Source organism: Malaclemys terrapin, chromosome 10 (assembly GCF_027887155.1).
Source record: "Malaclemys terrapin pileata isolate rMalTer1 chromosome 10, rMalTer1.hap1, whole genome shotgun sequence".
Taxonomy (NCBI): domain Eukaryota; kingdom Metazoa; phylum Chordata; order Testudines; family Emydidae; genus Malaclemys; species Malaclemys terrapin.
This window is the reverse complement of record NC_071514.1, coordinates 24,171,777-24,192,338: the sequence shown is the minus strand read 5'-3', so window position 1 is coordinate 24,192,338 and position 20,562 is coordinate 24,171,777. Positions and strand designations below refer to the sequence as shown.

Sequence of the window (20,562 nt, the reverse complement as noted above, 5' to 3'; positions counted from 1 at the left end):
GGGTGGTTCACCTGATTTGTGTATTAAATATGAAAAAAATATAACCCCAGTTTGGGTTATGCTGCATGCTGCATTGCACAAGCAGTTTACAAACTGTATGCATTTGGGTTACCTGAAGAGTCATGGCCTGATATTTCGCTGCCTTACACATTGTGTGGTCACTAACACCTGTCCAAAATGGCTGTGTTATATTTCTATTCTGATTCTCACTTTACACGGGTGTGAAGAGCTGGCCCAGTAGCAAAATCCTGCCTTTCATTTCCTCAGTGCTATGATGATGTTAATGTTGCATTGGCAATCAAAAGGCAGAGCCATATGCTGAAGGCTTGAACTGCTGTGTACGTTAAAAGAAGCAAACTTGTTGACTCATTGTGTACTGGTTTTTGCTCCTTGTGATACATCTGAAGAGAACGAGCACTTAAAGAAATGGACTAGAACATGACTCTGTATAAATGTATTTGTAAGTGTCTATTTATAGGGCATTTTAAAAGGCTGCTCCGTTGTATGCGTCAGTGAGCAGCAGATGGAGCCACAGCAGGCTCAGAAGAAATTTCCTCTAACTTTTAGCTAATGAGCTTTACTTATCACAGGGCAAACTGTTTATTTTCTTTGCTGCTAGAAAGGTGTTTTTGTATCCTTCTGTCAGATTTAAACTGCAGCCTAAATAACACATTTCCTTGCATCTAGTGCAATTCGCCAGTGATGTTTCTTACTAAATGGTTAATTTACCACTGCAACTGTAGTTTCTTTGCCATGCGACAAAGACACAATGTGACTGAAAGCAAAAGGTTTTTACAGCAGCTAACACAAATTCACTAAGAATTGAATTTTCAACAACTGTTATAGGAAAGTTAGAAGACTTAGGCCATAAACAGCTCTCCTCCTGTATAAATAGCAGAGAGACATATTTTTTAAGGTAGCTTCTGCATTATGGACAATGGAGAGGGGCCAATGCTGAAATTTAATGTCTATTTTTCCTTATACACCATACTTACTTTCTCACGCCAAAAGGAGTAATACACCTCTACCTCGACATAACGCGACCCAATATAACATGAATTCGGATATAATGCGGTAAAGCAGTTCTCCGGGGAGGCAGGGCTGCGCACTCTGGTGGATTGAAGCAAGTTCGATATAACACAGTTTCACCTATAACGCAGTAAGATTTTTTGGCTCCTGAGGACAGCGTTATATCGAGGTAGAGATGTACATTTTTAGTAAAACTAGTATGTCTAGATTAGTAAATATCATAAAAATCCTCTAACACAGTATTATATACCAATGAAAGTACTGCACCAAGACATGACAACTTTACTACAATTTGCAGACAGAAAACCTGATCCTGGTTTAAAGTAGGGCAACTCTAGCAGTACAAAGGAGCCTTAAAGAAGATGGAAATGTACCTTGCACACATTTAAAGACCCTTTTACACTGGCAGCGTGGTGTAAGCTGGACTTGGTGTGAATGAGAATCGGGCCCAGAAACATTAAGATTCTTAAATTGAAACAATGATCTTAGACTATTGTTGTTATTTTAAAAAAACAAGTCAAATTTGTGAAATCCTGAAAATGCTAAATTAAATTAAAATTTCAAAAATGAAAAGTTTTTTTGGGGGGAGGAGCTTAAGGGAGCATAAAATAAAGAGATCATGGAGTTTATTTCTTTGAGACTTAGCAGGAAAAGACAGAAAGGGGATAAGGTTGTTAGTAGAACTGGCTGGAAAATGATTGGGGTGGGAGTTTCCACTGAGAATACCAACTTTTTGTCAAAAAACTGAGAACCTGAAGACTTTTTTTTTCTTTTGGTAACTGAGCCCAAAACATTTTGGCAAAAAAAAAGAAATTTTGGTTAAAGGTTTTTAGATTTAAAAAAAAAATCAATCATTTTTGAGGAAAGCAAATACTTTTCCCCAAAATTTCTTTGCGTGAATTTTCTATCTGAAAAATTAACACTGAAAATTTTCCACTAATCCTAGTTGCTAGGAGTAAAACTGATATTGCTGTGATGAGAGGAGAAGGCAGCAAGATGTGATGGTGCATATGAGGATATGACCAGATGTCATCAGAAGCAAGGATGCAGAGGAAAAAGTGGAGATGAGGAACCTAAGGGCGTTAAGCACCCAAACCACACAGGAATTCAATGGGAGCCAGATAGCTAACGTCCTTAGGCTCTTTTGAAAATCCCAGTTGAGAACAGCATCTGTAAGAATGAGCTGAGGTGAGGCAGAATATGTGCCTGTGCCCATCTAGCTGTGGGGAGCCAATGAAGCTCATGAGTAAAACAGGGGTGATGAGAGGGCGGAGAGGTGGGGTGGAAAGAGGAGAAGATGGCTCAAGCAAGGGAGATGGCAGTGGGCAGGATTTGGAGAGAGAAAGGAGGAACAAGATACAGGGTCTAATATGTCAGCAATTAAAAGATAATCTCAACGATCAGTTAAAATAATATGTTGGGCATATCTAACTGGCAAGCAGGAGTATGGAATGGAAAATAACAAGTTGTGTCTACTTGAATCCTGTCTCCCATCCTAGAGCTCCCTATTCACTGGGGCTAAAATAAGCTTAATGAAACTGGATCACAAAGGCTTCTCCTCCCCTTGATCTGTATTCTGGCAGAACAGCCCACACCACTGACTTCTGTTGTTCTGGGTCCTGAGGCCAGGAGGCTAGCTCACATTCTCCCTGAGCTAGATTTTCCCTTCCCTGGAGCTCCTGGCTGTGTTTGGTCATAGAGTTCATTATCAATTTTCAGTTGTATAAACATAGCTATGACACAATGCAAACTAATTGACAAGAAATCTCTGTTACTTACAACATAAAGTCTTGTTCCCAGCAAGGTTCGCTTCCTTTTCTGTTTATTGTGGTGCTTTTTAGATTTTGGACTTTTAAAACAACATAGGTGTTAAATGTGTCTGAAACAGAAACAACAAACAAATTAACTACATGTTTCATTGTTTTGTGCTAGGAGCTGGGTGCATTGACTCGGGCTCGTGGGGTTCACACTATGGGGCTAAGAATAGCAGTGTAGACTTTCCCACTTTGTTGGAGCCTGGGCTCTGAGACCCACCCTCCCTCACCAGGTTTCAGAGCCAAGGCTGTAGCCTGAGTGCGAACATTTATGCTGCTATGTTTAGCTCTGTAGTGAGGGCCCTCAAGTCCAAGTCAGTTGATCAAAGCAATGAGACTCGCAGCCACAGTATTTGTTTGTTTGTTTATTTTTGCATATTCTGAAAATATGGCTCTCTGTGTAGCAAAATAAGTTAAAACAAAACATTCCTAAAGCAGCTAGAGGTATGGATTGAGGTCTGGTGGCCACCTTATAAAATTTTCATAAATTGTTTTTCTAGCAGGAGCATATTCGATAGGAAGTAGTTAGTTCTCTAATAGTTAGGTGTGTACAAAAGTGGTGCATTATTTACAGAAGGAGAAGCCTTCCTTGTTTAGGTGGCAGTAGCTACAAAACATCATGAGAAAAGCCCAGCTCCTCAAAGGTATTTAGGTTCCTAGCTCCCATTGAAATCAATGAGTAAATAAGTTGTACATGCATGTTTGCATGTGCAAAAGTGGAGGCCACATCTGAAAATCTGCCCCACATTATGCATATTAGAGTAAATGTAACTTTGAGATATTTCCAAATCACGTTAAGTTACATTATATGACTGTCTACATTGCAATGAATGGAATGAAATCACAGAAGTACAAAAATAGGCACCAATGTAAATCTAAATGTGGAAGCAAAGTTGTCCCTTCCAATAAATGGTAAGATGCTTTTGGCTCAGTCCTCAGTTGCATCACAGCAGAATTTGGTGCTGCTCTTGTGGGAGGATGCAAAGTTGGCTCTAAACTAGGGGTCTTAAACATGCGGCCTGTGGGGTTCTTTCATGCGGCCCGCCAAGCTCCCTGCGCACCCCCCCGCCTACCCCGTGTCGCCGCTCCCTGAAGCAGCTGAACTACTGTATGTCCCTGCAGCCCCGGGCAGGGGGGTGGGAGGCGAGTAGAGGGCTCCGTGCTCTTGCAGCTCTCATTGGCCCGGGAATTGGGAACCGCAGCCAATGGGAGCTTTGGAGGAGATACCTGGAGGAGCAGCAAGAGCAGCACATGGTGCTGTTTCCCCTCCCCACCCCCCCAGGGACTGAGGCTGCTTCCTGGATCAGTTGCCTAATTCTAGTGATTTTGAACACCACCATCAAAAATCTAATCTTCTATCTCCAAAAAACAAATATCAAAAACATAAATACCTTTCATCCAACATTAAAACTAACATCTTTTCAAATATTCAGTGCAATTTGCAAATGCAGCCACAATGGATGAGAAACAGAGCAATTAGACAGGCAAATTAACCTTTAAAAATATGTATTTAAGAATCTCTGTTAAATCCAACTTTAACTCCAAGCTTTCATCCACATTTGATGGCTTCACTCCCCTCTCACACTGAAGTCTATCTCACCAGTATTCAAACCTGGCTCACATTTCTGTTGCTTCCCCAGCACCTTTTCCCACATAGCTGAGTGCCTCTGAAGAAAATCTTGACTTGTTGAACTATCATTTTTTCTTCTCTTACTACAGCTCTGTCATCTGCCCTGTTCAAGCAGCTGCTTCTCCTTAATTGACTCCTTTGCTTAAGACCTCAGTGTCTCTTCTCTGTATTTGAATGTCCTCACAGTGTTTCTCCCCCATCTCTCTCTCTCCCTGAAATCTCACCAGTTACTTTTGAAAAAGAGAGACAAGATGAGTGAGGTAATATCTTTTATTGGACCAACTTCGGACTAACTTAAGAAAACTTCAGAGAAAGAGACATTTGCAATACGTCTTTCACCACATGCCTCCATGTACACACAGAGACATACACAAAGCCCTTAAATTATAACAATGCAGATTCTGAGCCACATTCACTGGTATACCCTGGTGGTGAAAAGCAGTGGTAAAATCCAGTTAACTAGCCACTTGAAGATTGGAATCTTTGGTAGCCCAAATCTGCCATAGTACTTTCTATGTCACCTCCCTTTCTGTCCAATTCAGGGTCCATAGTTGGGGGAAAGGGAGCACTATTGGGTCATCCCTTTGCCTAGCTCATCCCTAACTATTGTAATGGCCCAGTGGAGCTATGGCCAGCCAACACAAGACAGAATAACCTTACAGCTGCTCTAACTTACATGAAGGAGAGGACTGGCAGGAGTGGAATAGCTTAAGACCACCTCTAACTCCCACATATAGGCACCTCTTCTGCAGTTCCTCAAGAATGGAAACTCTGGGCCTTTATCTCTGAATATATCTTTCAGTCTGTATCACTGTTAACTTTGATAATAGCTAGTGCTAAATAACATTCAAAGGTCAATTTAAATGTTTTATTTAATTTACATCAAGCAGTGCTATAATTGTAAGCATTATTGTAAATTAGAGCACAGATGAAACATAACATTTGCTGGCTCTTGTGCAATCATTTTATGTGACAGCATTATGCATTATGACGGCGAAAAGAAATGTTACCATGTTCTACACTTCAGAAATGCGGATGTAACTAATAATGACTGTGCTTTTCAATGAGTTAAATGATAATCATATTCTGAGACTTCTGTGGCTTAAAAATGGTAGTTCAAATGACCTCAACTTTCACCTTTCTTTAATCCAAGTAATTTAAAACAATTTACAAGGGTTACCACAGGGCGGCATTAGTCAGGACTGCCATATTTTACTACATTTATCGATTTATAGATGAGCTTTTCTAGAGAACTAATAATTACACAGAATTAGTTTACTTCAAGAACCTCAGTTTTAACAACAGGCTGTTCATTGAATTCCAAAGATGTTATGGAATTAAGCTGTCTTCAGAGGTACCTAGCAGGGAATTAATTTATGCACCACAAAAAAATGAGGTACACTTTGGAGACTGAATATCTGCTTATTCACTAAATATGCAAGTGGTGTACAAGGCCAGAGGTACGCTCAAAATAACTGATACAAGTGGCAATGTCCTAGTCTATTGTCAAGTACTATTCATTCTTGTATGCAAGAGGGCATACATTGTTTCCTAAGAATGTCCTGGAGTGCCCCAAGTTAAAGGTAATGTATCATTTTATTTTATTTTATTGTTATGCCAAATCTTTAAGTCCTTACTCAGGTTTTAATCTGCATTTGACTACACAGATCACTGAAATGTTTGTGTCTGCGTGAGTCTGGTCTTGCCTCTCTAGCCAATGTCCAGCTCTTGACCCTGGAGGCTGACTGAAAACAATCCCAGGCAGTCAGATTTTGCTCTAGGTCATGGGTTAGTGCTGCCATCTGAACCAGCCAGCTACAGATCTATGGGGCTTCTGCTCCCATCCATACTTCTCCATTGTCCTCAATGGGCACATTCAGGCATAGTTCCTGCCCACCTTTGAAGAAGCTGCAAACCCTGCACCACCAATATCCCCTCCACCATCACAATGGTTTCATTTGTCTCAGGACCTTCTGGCTGCTTTTTCCCATGCAAATATACACTTCAGGCATTAGTATGGTAGAAAATAACATTAGTAAATGTTGTGTCATATTATGGACTTTAATCTTGTTTGGAAAGTGCTGTGATTCATTTCTCTCCTTGTAAATAGTAGAAAAATTTGCATAGCAAACTTGCATGTCCTTATTTCTTTTACCCTGGATAGATTGAGAACCTACCACTATTTCTAGCTTAAACAGATTTACTTTAGCACAATGCATATTTGCTCTTAAAAGAAAAAGAAAGATGCTTATCTAAATTTAGAGTATGGGAAGTCAAACTTACCAGCAGCTCCATTCAACCTTCCTTTTTTCACTATTAAAAATAAAAACAGAAATACATGTAACTATATTAATCCTATAATACTTTTAGAAGATTCTTAGCTGTAAATATTCTTTTAAAAACTAAGAAATTTCAGTCTCTCAAAAAATTATTCATCATTCAAAGATGCAAATGAGCTCTATATCAAAGTAGTATCTGTATTAATATATCATAATGTAAGATAAATTACATAATCAGAGCAATCTTGTATCACAATGTTGTCCACATTTTTGTCAAGAGGATAAGATCTCTAAATATCTCGAGGAAAGATAAAAAAATTGTCCTAAGTAAATACCTGGTATATAAATACAACATAACAAGCATTGATTTAATGACATAATAAACTATGCTAAACAACTGACTTTAGTAATAATTTATTTCAAACACCACCAGCCTTTGAAAGATCCATACACCTTACTGGCTCTGGAGCTAAAATTTTAACTGGAAGTCATGAAATGCCATGTTAGGTTTTCCATAGCAGCATAAAGATTATACCGCCTACTTCTTTCCAATTACCATCTATGACAACTACTGTATGTCAGGGGAACTCAGCAGAGCAGCATGGTGGTGAGCTCTCATTGGCATACCAATAATGATACTGGCTGAGATTGACTGAAGGCCATTGGAGGGTGTAAATACGAGGATGAATCCCCACCCCCAAATAAGATGGTTGCGTACAATCCTATGGAGTTAAGAATCAACATTTGGACCACTAAGATTTTATAAAAATGCTGCTGTGCTTCCTTTTAAAATAAATTAGATATTTTAATAGGATGTCGTTTACAGCATGACATTTTTAGAAACAGCTCATATGTGGCAAAGCCACACTGCTGTGAAATTAATAAAACTCCAAGGATAATTTTCTCATTACAGCTAAAAATAGGCACCATTTCAGCGAGAATAGCTTGTGACATGAACAGAAGCCAAAATTGCTTGGCTACCGCTGTACATTTATTGTTTATAAACATGATATATGGGTCTGAGCCGGAGTCAAGCCAGGATCCAGGGTTCAAGCCCTATTGCTTTGCAATGTAGATGTAGCCCCACTTGGACTCTTCCTCTGGGAGTTTGACAATATATCCCATAATCCTACAGGCTGAATTTTTTTGTTATCTGGATAGTCAAGTTTTCCCATGCTGTACCATGAACAAAGTGCTAATGCAGCAACATTTTGGGAGGGCATTAGGAAGTCTTGGATGTGGGTGGTTGGACTTGGGTCTGCATAAAGTAGTATAGACACTGGAGCCTCAGGTTGGGACTCAGTGTTTAACAATTCTTAGCCTGAGGATATAAATACATGTAGACACTCAAGCCCTAGATTAACAGGCCAGGGTTCTACTAACCCTGGGCTTACATTGCAGTGTAGACCTACCCAAAGTGAGACTTACCCAAGGCTACACAGACTCTGGGGCGTAGCATGCAATTGAACCTAGGTTTCTCAAGTCCCAGGATAGCGTCCTAACCATTAGACTATCTTTCTGATAAATGCAATAGGACTTATTCATCACTACAGGGGATGTTACCTCCAGCATCACTGGCCATGTTTCTACCAGGTTGAGTTCTGATTTTGTCAAAACCGGTCTACACTGGGGACAGGAGGTCGATGTAAGATACGCAGCTTCAGCTGCGGGAATAGCGTAGTTGAAGTTGACGTATCTTATTTCGACTTACCTTCCATCCTCACGGCGTGGGATCGACGGCCGTGGCTCCCCTGTCGACTCTGCTACTGCCGCTCGCCCTAGTGGAGTTCCGGAGTCGACGGGAGTGCGTTCGGGGATCGATATATTGCGTCTAGATGAGACGCAATATATCGATCCCCAATAGATCGATCACTACCCGCCGATCCAGCGGGTAGTCTGGCCATACCCCAAGAGAGAGCTCAGATTTTAGTAGCCTATAAACTGAGGCATTGGCTGTAAGGACCACTCTCCTTACTGGCCACACCATTCCAAAGCTACTTATTGTTACTACAGGAAACTTTCAGCCAGGTTCTCTTATGAAAAGTGACTGTGTACAGAAAGAATTGTAGTATTCCATGCTGATTCTCTCCCAAATATTTCTAGATAAAGTGTGCTTGGTTTACAAGTAAAAAGATGAGGGGTGGGGGTTGTCTAGCTGCCACCTTCACATACTTGATAATTCTGTTGATGATGCATAAAGATAAATAGCATCTATCTCATTCAGTTCCTAGCTCTGATGCCTTAGCAGTGGTATTAGGAGCAGAAAGCAAGAACCTGATTTCTGTCAATAATGTAAGCCGGTATGATAGAAGCCCATAGGGACCAAGTCTGTGGAGAATAAAGTGTATGTTTACATGTTAAAAGGCGTACAGGCTAGAAAGAGTCAAGATTTTTTGATTGTCTTCCCCACCCATCAGTTAATTGCATTGGCAAGATGCCATGTTTGTAATATGCATAAGGATACACAAGGCTGTTACATACTCCTCCCTAAGTCTCTGGACCAATATTTCGTTTTTGTGAGGAGGTGGAATTAAAAATGAGTATGGTCTGGAAACAGAGACAGAAGGTGAAGTTTCTCTGAAGTTTGAGTGCAGACTGAAGGGAGACAAATGCCATGAAACTTGAATGACTCTGTGTCAGAAAGGATGAGAAGCTGAAACAAGAGCTGTAAGATTCCATTAGCATTTAATGCTTCCTGTCTCTGCAGTTGAAAAAGAAGACTGTATTCCAAAGACATGTAAATTCTCCCTCCTCAGAGTCCCAACGAAACATTACTATGGTCAGGGAAAGAAGAGTCAGGTGGAAAAAGCAGCATATTCTACATGTCATATTGTGGCTGAAACCCTGGGCCTTAGAATGTCAACTGTACTGGGTCACTATGGTCTATACTGTGCCTGGGGCAGAGTGGACAAGGAAATTTTCCTCCCAACTGTGCTATCCTCCCCATATGCAATCCTGCGCTCTGGGGAGTCCAGGGAGTTCTGTCTGAATGGAGAAAGAGGAAGGCGGTGGCTTCATTCCATCTTTGCCCCAGCAACCGGAGCTGGCAGCTGTGAAAAAGAGAGCATGCAGCACCAGTAGAGGGTGCTGTGCATACTCATCTTATGTTCCCTGAAAAATCCTTGATCAGGGTGTTTGAGTGACCTCATTGTTACCTCTTTCAGGATGGGAAACTGACATGGGTCACAGCACGGTCACACTCACCTCTCAAGGGGTGCTTGGGAGGTGACAGTACCCCTTCTACAGCTTGTGGCCAGCGGACTCTTCTTGCTATGTGACACAATCCTATTTAATATTCAATTTATATTAATACCTATGCTCTATAGACATGGCCATAGTATTGTGTAAGTGACCACTTCAACTATTTAGCAGATGGACATAACGTGAAGCAAGGTCAGAGAAATAGTGAGTAAGGTGTGACATCCATCAACTGTGGGTTCTGAGTCCGGTGTCTATCTCAAGAACATCTATGGATAATAATCACTCAAAAAAGCTCACAGGCTTTGCATAATCAAAATAGCTCCCATTGCCATCTAAAGATGTGGGCTGTAAATAGGTATTTATATGTCTGTGGGGAAAGATGATATCTAGCCTTTACCAACTAGAAAACATACATATTAGGGTCTGACTTGCAATAGATCTGCTTTCTTGTCACTTCCATTGATCAAGAAAACCCCAGGACTATCAGCAGCGCTGCTCATATAGAAGTCACACTTGTTGAAGTCTCACCGTGTCATCATTTCTAACTCAAATATGTCTATTAAAGTTTACTAAAAATTAGATTTTAAAAACAGGAAGAGAGTTCTAAACTTTCCCCACCAATCCAATCTACGAAGAGACAGATTTAATGGGCACAAAACAGCTGCCACTACCACCATGTAAAAGTAAAACTTGTGCTACACATGCATTAGTACATAGCCATATATTTCACGATTGGAATCTGTCACTGCAGAAGGTAATTGTCAATAAATAAGAATAAAATATCAGGACTCTCTGCTGAAGACCCCTCTAACCCACCAATGCATTCTGTTCTGCTTCCCTCACCTACCACTCTAAACTCTACATTTTCCCACCACTCTCATCTCTACATTTTCCCACATCTCTTCTCTTTCCCCTTCTCTTCCATCCTTTTTTCCCTGCAGCCCAAAACCACCTCCCAAGTTGGACTACACTGGCAATACCGCTCTGTTCAACAACCTGAGCATCCCCATCGGTTCTCAAACTCAGTGAAAATTTTCATTCTCAGGCCTCAGGGGGAGATGGTATCAAACTGTTGCAATGTGGCCACATGCAAATCCTGGAGCAGAGCCCAATCAAAGCAGCCGTTCAACCAGCCTGCAAGTGCTTAAAAACTTTGTAGAATTTACAGATGCTTGGAGCCCGTCTCATGGGGAAGCTATGCAACAAACATTCCCATTCTCTTTAATAAGCAGTGCACATCTAGGCTTCACAAAAATGTACTTAGCAAGTGCCTACAAAAAGCTTCCTACTCTGATGAATGATCTGGTTATTAAACACTTACCTTTTACACAAAGAAGGTCCATTCCAGCAGATTATTTTAAAGAATAACAAATAAAAAATCAAACCACAACTACAACAGGATGAGGTTTATTCCTGCTTTGATGATCACTGTTACAGAGAAAGGGAGGATGGAGAGAAAGTGTGTGTGTCCCTGTGTTTCCTTCTTCCCTCAGCTTCCTCTCATGTTTCACCTGGACCAAAGCCAGCCATTTGACCAATGGGTTTAAAGACCAATCCCAAATCCTTCCTCTCTGTATATACAGTCTAGGAGATGGGAATGGAGTAGAGAGAGATTACAGCTGTTTCCTCACCCTCCATGCTCCATTTGTTGTATACAGCTGCCTTTAGCCTAAAGACAGTTCTGGGTGTCATCTTTGCCAGGAATAATACAAATGCAGTGTGAGATGAGATGACATGTTTTAGTTCAGTTACTTTGCAGAATATTTAAACTTTGATTTTAACAAGTAAAAAGCATTTGAGGTGGAAGATGGGATGGTTAAAACAGTTTATATAATCTAGATAGATCTTCGCATAGAAAACCCTACTTTTGCTACAGTCTATGCCATGCTAAATCAGGTGGCCGGGCTTGTTTTTCTAGAGTACAGCACAAAGGAATGCCTATGCAATCACATGGAAAAACAAGGTGAGTTTAGTGGTCTTCTCAAAATCCATTGTCTCCCTTTGCTATTCTAAAAGGATATAGCATATTAGTTTATAAAAATATAATAGTATTCCACCATGAGGGTTCAAAACTTTATAAAAATGTGATTGTAAACTGTAGTGTTTTTGCCCATTCTTGCAGCACACTGTCATTTTTAGTTTTAATCGGGAGAGATTGAATCTTGCAGATTTCATTCCATAAATCTGTCACATTTTTTCTTCTGGTTTTTTTCATAATCCATGTCTCCCATTCAATGATATTCATATCACAATTTCATGGAGATCTCTGGTCCTACTCCAGAATCTTGTATGTCCTTGGCTTTTTGTTTTTGTTATTTTTCCCCCCTCATTAGGTAAGTCTTTATTACTTAAGTTGTTTTTGGATCACACTATCATACAGTATGATGAAGCTATAGCTAATATACTCTCCTGGTGGTATTGTTTGTGCTGGATCAATATCTGTTGGTATTTTTCACTTGTGGATTTTATTTTGAAAAAGTTTTTCACAGCAGCCTAGAATATTCAGGGCCAGATTCTTATCTGGCATAGCTCCTCTGAAACCAGTGGAGCTATGCTAATTTACATCAGTTGAGAAGCAGGCCCTTAACTTGAACTTTCAGAGTAACAGCCGTGTTAGTCTGTATCCGCAAAAAGAAGAACAGGAGTACTTGTGGCACCTTAGAGACTAACAAATTTATTAGAGCATAAGCTTTCGTGGACTACAGCCCACTTCTTCGGATGCATCCGAAGAAGTGGGCTGTAGTCCACGAAAGCTTATGCTCTAATAAATTTGTTAGTCTCTAAGGTGCCACAAGTACTCCTGTTCTTCTTTTAACTTGAACTTGTGTCAAATAATTTAGTGACTCAACATAAGAATATATCCATTGCATGATGTGTAATAGAGCTGTGCAACTAAATGAATCAAACTAAAGTGAAATTTGAAACAAAAAGTTATTTCAAACTGAAAAATTGAAACATGAAACCTTTCAATTGTTCGGAATTTGTTTTGATTTTGGTTTTTTCCCCTGACCAAAACAATTTGCAAATTTAATGTGAATTTGCCTAAATGTTTTGGTCAACCCAAATCTACATTTCTCCCACTCTGAAAATGGGTCCCATGCTACAGTACCCTGTGTACCAGCCACTGCTCCTGCTTGTGTCTGCCTGTTCCCCACAAACAGTTCCTGATAACTGCCTGTCCTCTGGACAGAGAGACTTTTAATTGATTAGGGTCCTTTTGATCTGTTTGTTCCCAGCCTTGGCAAAACAGTTGTGTAAGTTGGCTGTTAAGGAATCAGATTCTTCACAATTTATAGCTTAGGTATTGTCTCTTAACTTTCTGACTTGTTTACTAGGGAGTGTTTTATCTGGAGCCATTATCTACCTGTTTTTCCAAAAGCCCTGCTATTCACTAAACCAACATGTGTATACAGTAAACATTCCAATAACCAGGTCACATACAGTATTCCTAAATTATTACATATCAGCTTCATGTCCACCACAGGGGACACTATGCTAGCTGCGGTACAAACACATTAAAATATATTTGAAAACATAGTTCCTTAGTAATCCTGAAAAATCAGAAAATTTAAAATGGCATTCTCAGAGCTTGATTACCAACATGGCAGTAATACAATGTAGTTGTATCCTTGGATACTTACATGAAAAAGGCTATAAAATGATATATTGCATCGTGGAATCTGTCATAGAACCTGCTTTGTGTTCTATTGACACTCTGCTATGTCTTTCATTTTTTGTGACACAAATTCAATACATATGTCTGCTTTTGCAAAAGTCCAAACTTTTTTTACTCTCACACAATATTTTTAAAGAATAGCTCCGTCACGGAAACTGTTTGCCTTTTAAATTTTCAGACAATGACTTCTTATAAGTGACTAATCAGGAAAAAACACAAAGAACCATCATAAACCAGACACCATTTCCAGTTAAGAAGTGAACTTTTGCTGGATAATGTATAAGGAAAAAATCCTCTTCTTCCTTAAATACAATTACTTGAATATTTAGGCTGACAGAGCTATAGCAGCCCTGCAATCTCTTTACTTCACTATGAGGCTATAAATTACTATTGTAGCTGTATGCAGTGTAATTGTAGCTGTGTTGGTCCCAGGTTATTAGAGTAATAAGGTAGGGAGGTAATATCTTTTATTGTACCAACTTCTGTTGGTGAGAGAGACAAGCTTTCGAGTCACACAAAGCTCTTCTTCAGGTCTGGGAAAGGTACTCGGAGCATCACAGCTAAATGCAAGGTGGAACAGATTGTTTAGTATAATTAACGCATATTCCAAGGGATCATTCAAGGTAGCTCTCCTTTGGGCCTAGGAAAAGGACATGATTACTGTTGGAAGGGAGCTGTGTAGAGGACTTTGGAATGGAGGCAAGAGGTTGCTGCATGATGAGGACAAGATGGCTTTGTAGTCAGCCGGGAGAGCCAATATGGAGCGGATGAGAAAGAAGGGAATAAGGGGTGATTTGGGGGTATGGGACATAATCTGATAGAGAGAACCCAGATTTTTCCTATGTTGGCAAAGAACACTCACAACATGCACTTTGAAGACAAGGGATCAGATCATCGACCAGAAAGGATAATTACTCAATATGCTTCTCACTTGCCAGAGGAAGGGGAATTATTTGCCTTGCATTTTTACCCAAAACAAACAGGGGGAATTGTTCTTTTTTTTTTTTATACCTCATCTAAGGTACCACAGTACAAGGCAGTGACTAGGTGTAATTATATTTCTAAGTATGTGGACCTACACCAGTACCTGACTGTCTGAAGACCAGCTTACCAAAAACTTGTGTTCAAATATTTATTGTAAATGTGCCAGATCCTCAGCTGATATAAATGAGAGCTGCTCCTTTCACTTCAGTGGAGCTACATCGATTTACAGCAGCTGAGAAGCTGGCCCATAAGCAGATTTACATAGTATATACATTGAAAATTGCATTCCTCACCAGTGCAACAACATGACTGACTGTGAATTCATCAACAAAGTAGTTTCAGTCTGATGATCTATTTGGCTTTAAAGCCATGTATTGTTCTTAGCAGGAAATATTTATTTTACAGGATACTGGTAATAAGAAAAGTATGCACATCAAAACATATGAATACATGTTTTGAATATAACTTATTGTGTGGTGAACAAGGAAGCAAAGCACATTTGAATACGGTCACAAAAACATGTGAAAGATAACTTCTCAACTCTCAGAAGGAAATGAAAATACAGTAAAGTTGCTGATGACTTGAAGGCTTCAAAGTTACAGTGAACAGAATGTGAAGAAATTTCTCTCTGGAAAAAAATGTTTGTAGCAGCATTCAAATTAAAAACAGAGAGTGCAGGTGTTGGGGAAAATTTCATTGCTTCCTATACTTTTCTATCTCTGCATATTAATAAAATATCATTTCTAGTGATTACTTTTCCCCCAACTCCTAATGATTCATTTCTTATGAGCAAATTTGTTTTTGGAAATCCCATATTCAATCTTTGCTTTTTAATGTAGCTTTTTATCATAATATATAAAAAATACTCAGTTCCAAACAAAAGAAAGAATTACATGGACATAACAAGTCAACACAAGCAATACAATGTAACCAAATTTTGGTCCCACCAACTTTGACCAGCATCTCTTAAATAACGGATGGTTCAATATGCAAGTGGCCTCCCAACACATATAAAAGACACAATCTCTGGTTTTTAGCCCTGCTCCTGCAGTGCAGCAAAGAGCAGGCTTTGAGCAGTAGAGAGTTCTTCATTCATTGTGGGCAGGGGAGGCCTGTCCATATAGGCAAACTAGGAGGTCGCCTAGGGTGCCAAGTTAAATGGGGCACCAAATATGAGGGAAAAAATCAAATAAAAAAATGAAAAAGATGAAAAAAATACAAATAAAATAACGAAGATGTCATTATTTCAATTCCCGTGCACGGTCTGTTCCGTGGTTGGACAGACAGATGGATGGACAAACCGAATAATTAAGCCTCTGTTTAAAAAAAAACCACTTAAAAACATTAAAAAGAAAAAAGGGGCAAAATGTTTCCCAGTTTACCAAAACTCTTGGCCTAGATCTGACCTTGGGGTTTGGGGGTGGGGGTGCCGATTGCATGGTTCGCCTAGGGTGCCAGTTGCTGGCAGCTAGTCTAGGACCGCCCCTGATTGTGGGACTGCTTTAGCTTGACTCGGTCTTCATGCTGAAAACTTTAAAGATACCCAGCAGTATCAGAATGAATAAATAATAATAATTAATAAATAAAACATTTAGCAAAAGCTAATGAGAAGGAAGTAAACCCAGCAAAATGGGCAAGGTCAGCATTGGCAGCTAGTCCATCACTATCTCCTGGAAATATGGATTCTGCATTCCCCAGATGTATACTATAATTTTCAGGAGACTCTACAAGTGATAAAAGATGGAAATAATGAACTCAGTAACAAAATGTGCTATCAGGAGATACATCTTCAAAGCGACAGGACATACAGAAAATCAATCAGCTGATTTCTGACTCTGAGAAACTGGTGAGCAATATTACAGAGAAGAACTACTAATTAAATCAGCTCAGTCTTTGCCTCCAAAATATAGGTACAACTTTGGCTCTGGATAATTGGCAACGTGTCCTGGATTCCACAAATATCATAATGGCAAATGCAAAGTAGCAGCTTATCCATTTTAAGTATGTACACAGAATTTATCTCATATCTACTATATCAAAATAGTCAGCTGCACGCAAAATATTCCGAATTGTTCTATCAATATAAAACAGAGAAGGGATCTTTCTTAAAAATGACATATTCATTACCTTTTATTAATCATCAACTATACAAAAATATGCTATTTTAATTAAAGATATATTTAATAGTGTTTTAGACCCCAAACAAATACAAAATCACCAGGATAAGAAATACTAAAATAAGTTTTTACCAAACCATCCAACCAATTTCTCACACCATTATCTTAACTGGTATTAGTGGGTTACTCAAAGGATTAATTTGCCCCATAATTTTTATAGAATCATAGGACTGGAAGGGGCCTTGAGAGATCATCTAGTCCAGTCCCCTGCACTCAAGGTATTATCTAGACCAGTGTTTCCCAAACTTGGGACGCCGCTTGTAAACAAATAGGTAAACAAACTGGCCTGGCCCGCCAGGGGCTTTCCCTACACAAGCGGCGTCCCAAGTTTGGGAAACACTGATCTAGACCATCCCTGACAGGCATTTGTCTTATCTGCTCTTAAAAATCTCCAATGAGGGAGATTCCACAACCTCCCTAAACAATTTATTCCAGTGCTTAACTGCCCTCCCAGGAAGTTTTTCCTAAATCCAATCTAAACTGTCCTTCCTGTAATTTAAGCCCATTGCTTCTTGTCCTATCCTCAGAGGTTAAGGAGAACAATTCTTCTCCCTCCTCCTTGTAACAACCTTTTACATGCATGAAAACTGTTATCATGTCTCCCCTCAGTCTTCTCATCTCCAGATTAAACAAACCCAATTTTTTCAATCTTCCCTCATAGGTCATGTTTTCTAGACCTTTAATCATTTTTGTTGCTCTTTTCTGGACTTTCTCCGATTTGTCCACATCTTTCCTGAAATGTGGCACCCAGGGCTGGACACAATACTTCAGCTGAGGCCTAATCAGCATGGAGTAGAGCAGAAGAATTACTTCTCGTGTCTTGCTTAGAACACTCCTGCTAATACATCCCAGAATGATATGTGCTTTTATTGCAACAGTGTTACACTGTTGACTCATATTTAGCTTGTGATCCACAATGACCCTGAGATCTCTTTCTGCAGTACTCCTTCCTAGGCAGTCATTTCCCATTTTGTATGTATGCAACTGATAGTTCCTTCCTAAGTAGAGTACTTTGCTTTTGTTCTTATTGAATTTCATCCTATTTACTTCAAACGATTTCTCCAGTTTGTCCAGATCATTTTGAATTTTAATCCTATCCTCCAAAGCACTTGCAACCCCCCCACAGCTTGGTATCATCCGCAAACTTTGTAAGTGTACTCTCCATGCCATTATCTAAGCCATTAATTAAGATATTGAACAGAACCATACCCAGGACTGATCCCTGCGGTACCCCATTTGTTATGTCCTTCCAACATGACTGTGAACCACTGATAACTACTCTATGGGAACGTTTTTCCAATCAGTTATGCATCCACATTCTAGTAGCTCCATCTCAGTTGTATTTCCCTAGTTTGTTTGAGGTCATGTGAGACAGTACCAAAAGCCTTACTAAAGTCAAGATATACCACATTTACTGCTTCCCCCCACCCACAAAGCTAGTTACCCTGTCAAAGAAAACTATTAGGTTGGTTTGACATGATTTGTTCTTGACAAATCCATGCTGACTGTTACTTATCTTATTTTCTAGGAGTCTGCAAATTAATTGCTTAATTATTGGCTCCATTAGCTTTCCAGGTACTGAATTTAAGATGACTGGTCTGTAATTTCCCTGGTTGTCCTTATTCCACTTTTTATAGATTGGCACTGTGTTTGCCCTTTTCCAGTCCTCTGGAATCTCACCCATCTTCCCTGACTTTCTGAAGATAATAGATAATGGCTCAGATATCTCCTCAGTCAGTTCCTTAAGTATTCTAGGATGTACTTCATCAGGCCCCAGTGACCTGAAGACATCTAACTTGTCTAAGTAATTGTTAACTTGTTCTTTCCCTATTTCAGCCTCTGATCCTACTCATTTTCACTGGCATTCATTAAGTTAGAGTGCCAACTTTCTAATCGCACAAAACCGAACACCTTTGCCCCACCCCTTCTCCGAGGCCCGACCCCGCTCACTCCATCCATTGCTCACTCTCCCCCATCCTCACTCACTCGCTCATTTTCACCAGGCTGGGGAGGATCCCTTTTCGACTGGGTGTTCCGGCTGAAAACCAGACACCTGGCAACCCTTTGGTGAAAACAAACAAAAAAGTCATTTAGCACTTCTGCCATTTCCATATTCTCTGTTATTTCCCCCTCCCATTAGGTAACGAGCCTACCCTGTCCTCGTTCTTCTTTTGCTTCTAATGTATTTGTAGAATGTTTTCTTGTTACCCTTTATGTCTCTAGCTAATTTAATATAATTTTGTGCTCTGGCCTTTCAAATTTTGTCCATACATACTTGTGTTATTTGTTTATATTCATCCTTTGTAATTTGACCCAGTCTCTGAGTCTTGAAAGTTTGGAGATCTTTTCAAGAAGAAACTTTGGTCATTTGGGGAAAATCGATTGGGTAAAGCATGCAGATCTACTCCCTAGGAAGTATTTTTGAAGGTGTAACATCTCTGTTGCTTATACTCAGACATACAGATAAACTTATCTGTTTTCCTGATTGCTTGTATTTTCAATTTAGTGACACCTAGTGGCTAGGAACTGTTCAGCCCTGGAGAAGAGCAATGAATTTTGTCTAGTGAACTTCAAATGTATATAGATCTTTTATAATTTTATGTTCCATAATATAGTAGTTATGTTGCACTTTACAAAAAAAAAATGGAGGAGGACATGATTTTAACAGTATAAGTCATCTACACACTCCTGATAAACATAATGTTGCCCCAATATTTCTTACAATTTAAAAATTTCAAACTGTATCTCATACTGCCTAACTTCTTAAAATTACTTAACTTACTAAGCAATACAACATGCACTAAAATCATGTAGCTTCTATATTCTCCCCTGATAACACTCCATCATCCTGTTACAACAGGCAATCATTCTTTAAAAAACATCCAGTCAGATTGCAGAGCTGTTGGTGTGTGGCATGATAACCTTATACCAGTGTTCCCCGTGTGTAAGCCAGACATGTCAAATCCTTATGAATGATTCTTATAAATGAGAAGTTGCAAGTCTTCCTATAAGTGCATGTAGTATTATTCTTGAATAGGACTGAGCTTTACTGTCATGACAGCTAGCATAAGTGATATCTCAAGACCAGTGATGAATACATGCTGAATTTTTTAGAAGATTATGGGGAAAAGAGGCAAAGGGAAAGGATTTATAACAACTGTAGCCTTATTTGGGGCCTGATTTTGCAACTGTTTTTCACTATGAGTAGTATTTACTTGTGCAAATAGTCCTATAGTCTTCAGTGGAAGGATTGACATGAGTGAAAAATACTCATGAGATAACAAACACATGTTAATGACAAGAAACTGGAGTGAAATCCTGGTCCCATTCAAGTTGATGGGAGTTTGGCCATTAGTTTCAGTGGGACCAGGGTTTCACTCCTGGAGCAGAAAGCTCAGTTAGTGAATTCTGCAAGGGGTGGCATGTGTGTCAGATAGCTGAAGGCCTGGTTACACCTCTACCAGCAGACCAAACTCCCTTGGGGTTATGCAGCCTAGACAGATATAATACTGGTAGCCATTGTCCCTCCCTAATACTTCCTTCTGCCCTGCTCCTGTGGAGAATGAGGGATTGGGAGAAAGAAGCTACTTACTCTCTCTTCTCCCATTAGCAGAACAGGAAGAATTTTGGTTTCTGAGATAATGGCAGCTAAAATAGCTTTTTGATATCAACTTAGCTAATAATAGATAATAAAGATTTTTAGCCAAATTCAGTGTTTCAAAAAGAGTCCTGAAGATCTTAGCATTTCTCATATATTAAACAGTGCTTTAAA

General features: G+C 39.6%; 2 protein-coding genes across 2 annotated transcripts in view; one reads left to right on the top strand and one right to left on the bottom strand.

Annotated features, from left to right (window-relative positions):
• The window catches only part of LOC128844690 (protein unc-13 homolog A-like), a 75,631-nt gene extending 64,236 nt beyond the window's left edge, over positions 1 to 11,395 (bottom strand). Inside the window, exons 1-3 of the mRNA XM_054042621.1 lie at positions 11,275 to 11,395; positions 6,757 to 6,786; positions 2,809 to 2,908 (exon numbers count right to left, since the gene is read on the bottom strand). Of these exons, the coding sequence (XP_053898596.1) occupies positions 2,809 to 2,908; positions 6,757 to 6,786; positions 11,275 to 11,296 (152 nt within the window). The 5' untranslated portion in view covers positions 11,297 to 11,395. The remainder of the gene's footprint in view (positions 1 to 2,808; positions 2,909 to 6,756; positions 6,787 to 11,274) is intronic.
• Positions 11,396 to 11,655: 260 nt separating this feature from the next.
• WDR72 (WD repeat domain 72) overlaps positions 11,656 to 20,562 on the top strand; it is a 214,804-nt gene continuing 205,897 nt past the window's right edge. Inside the window, exon 1 of the mRNA XM_054042143.1 lies at positions 11,656 to 11,916. The gene's annotated coding sequence lies outside the window, so the exon portion shown is untranslated. The remainder of the gene's footprint in view (positions 11,917 to 20,562) is intronic.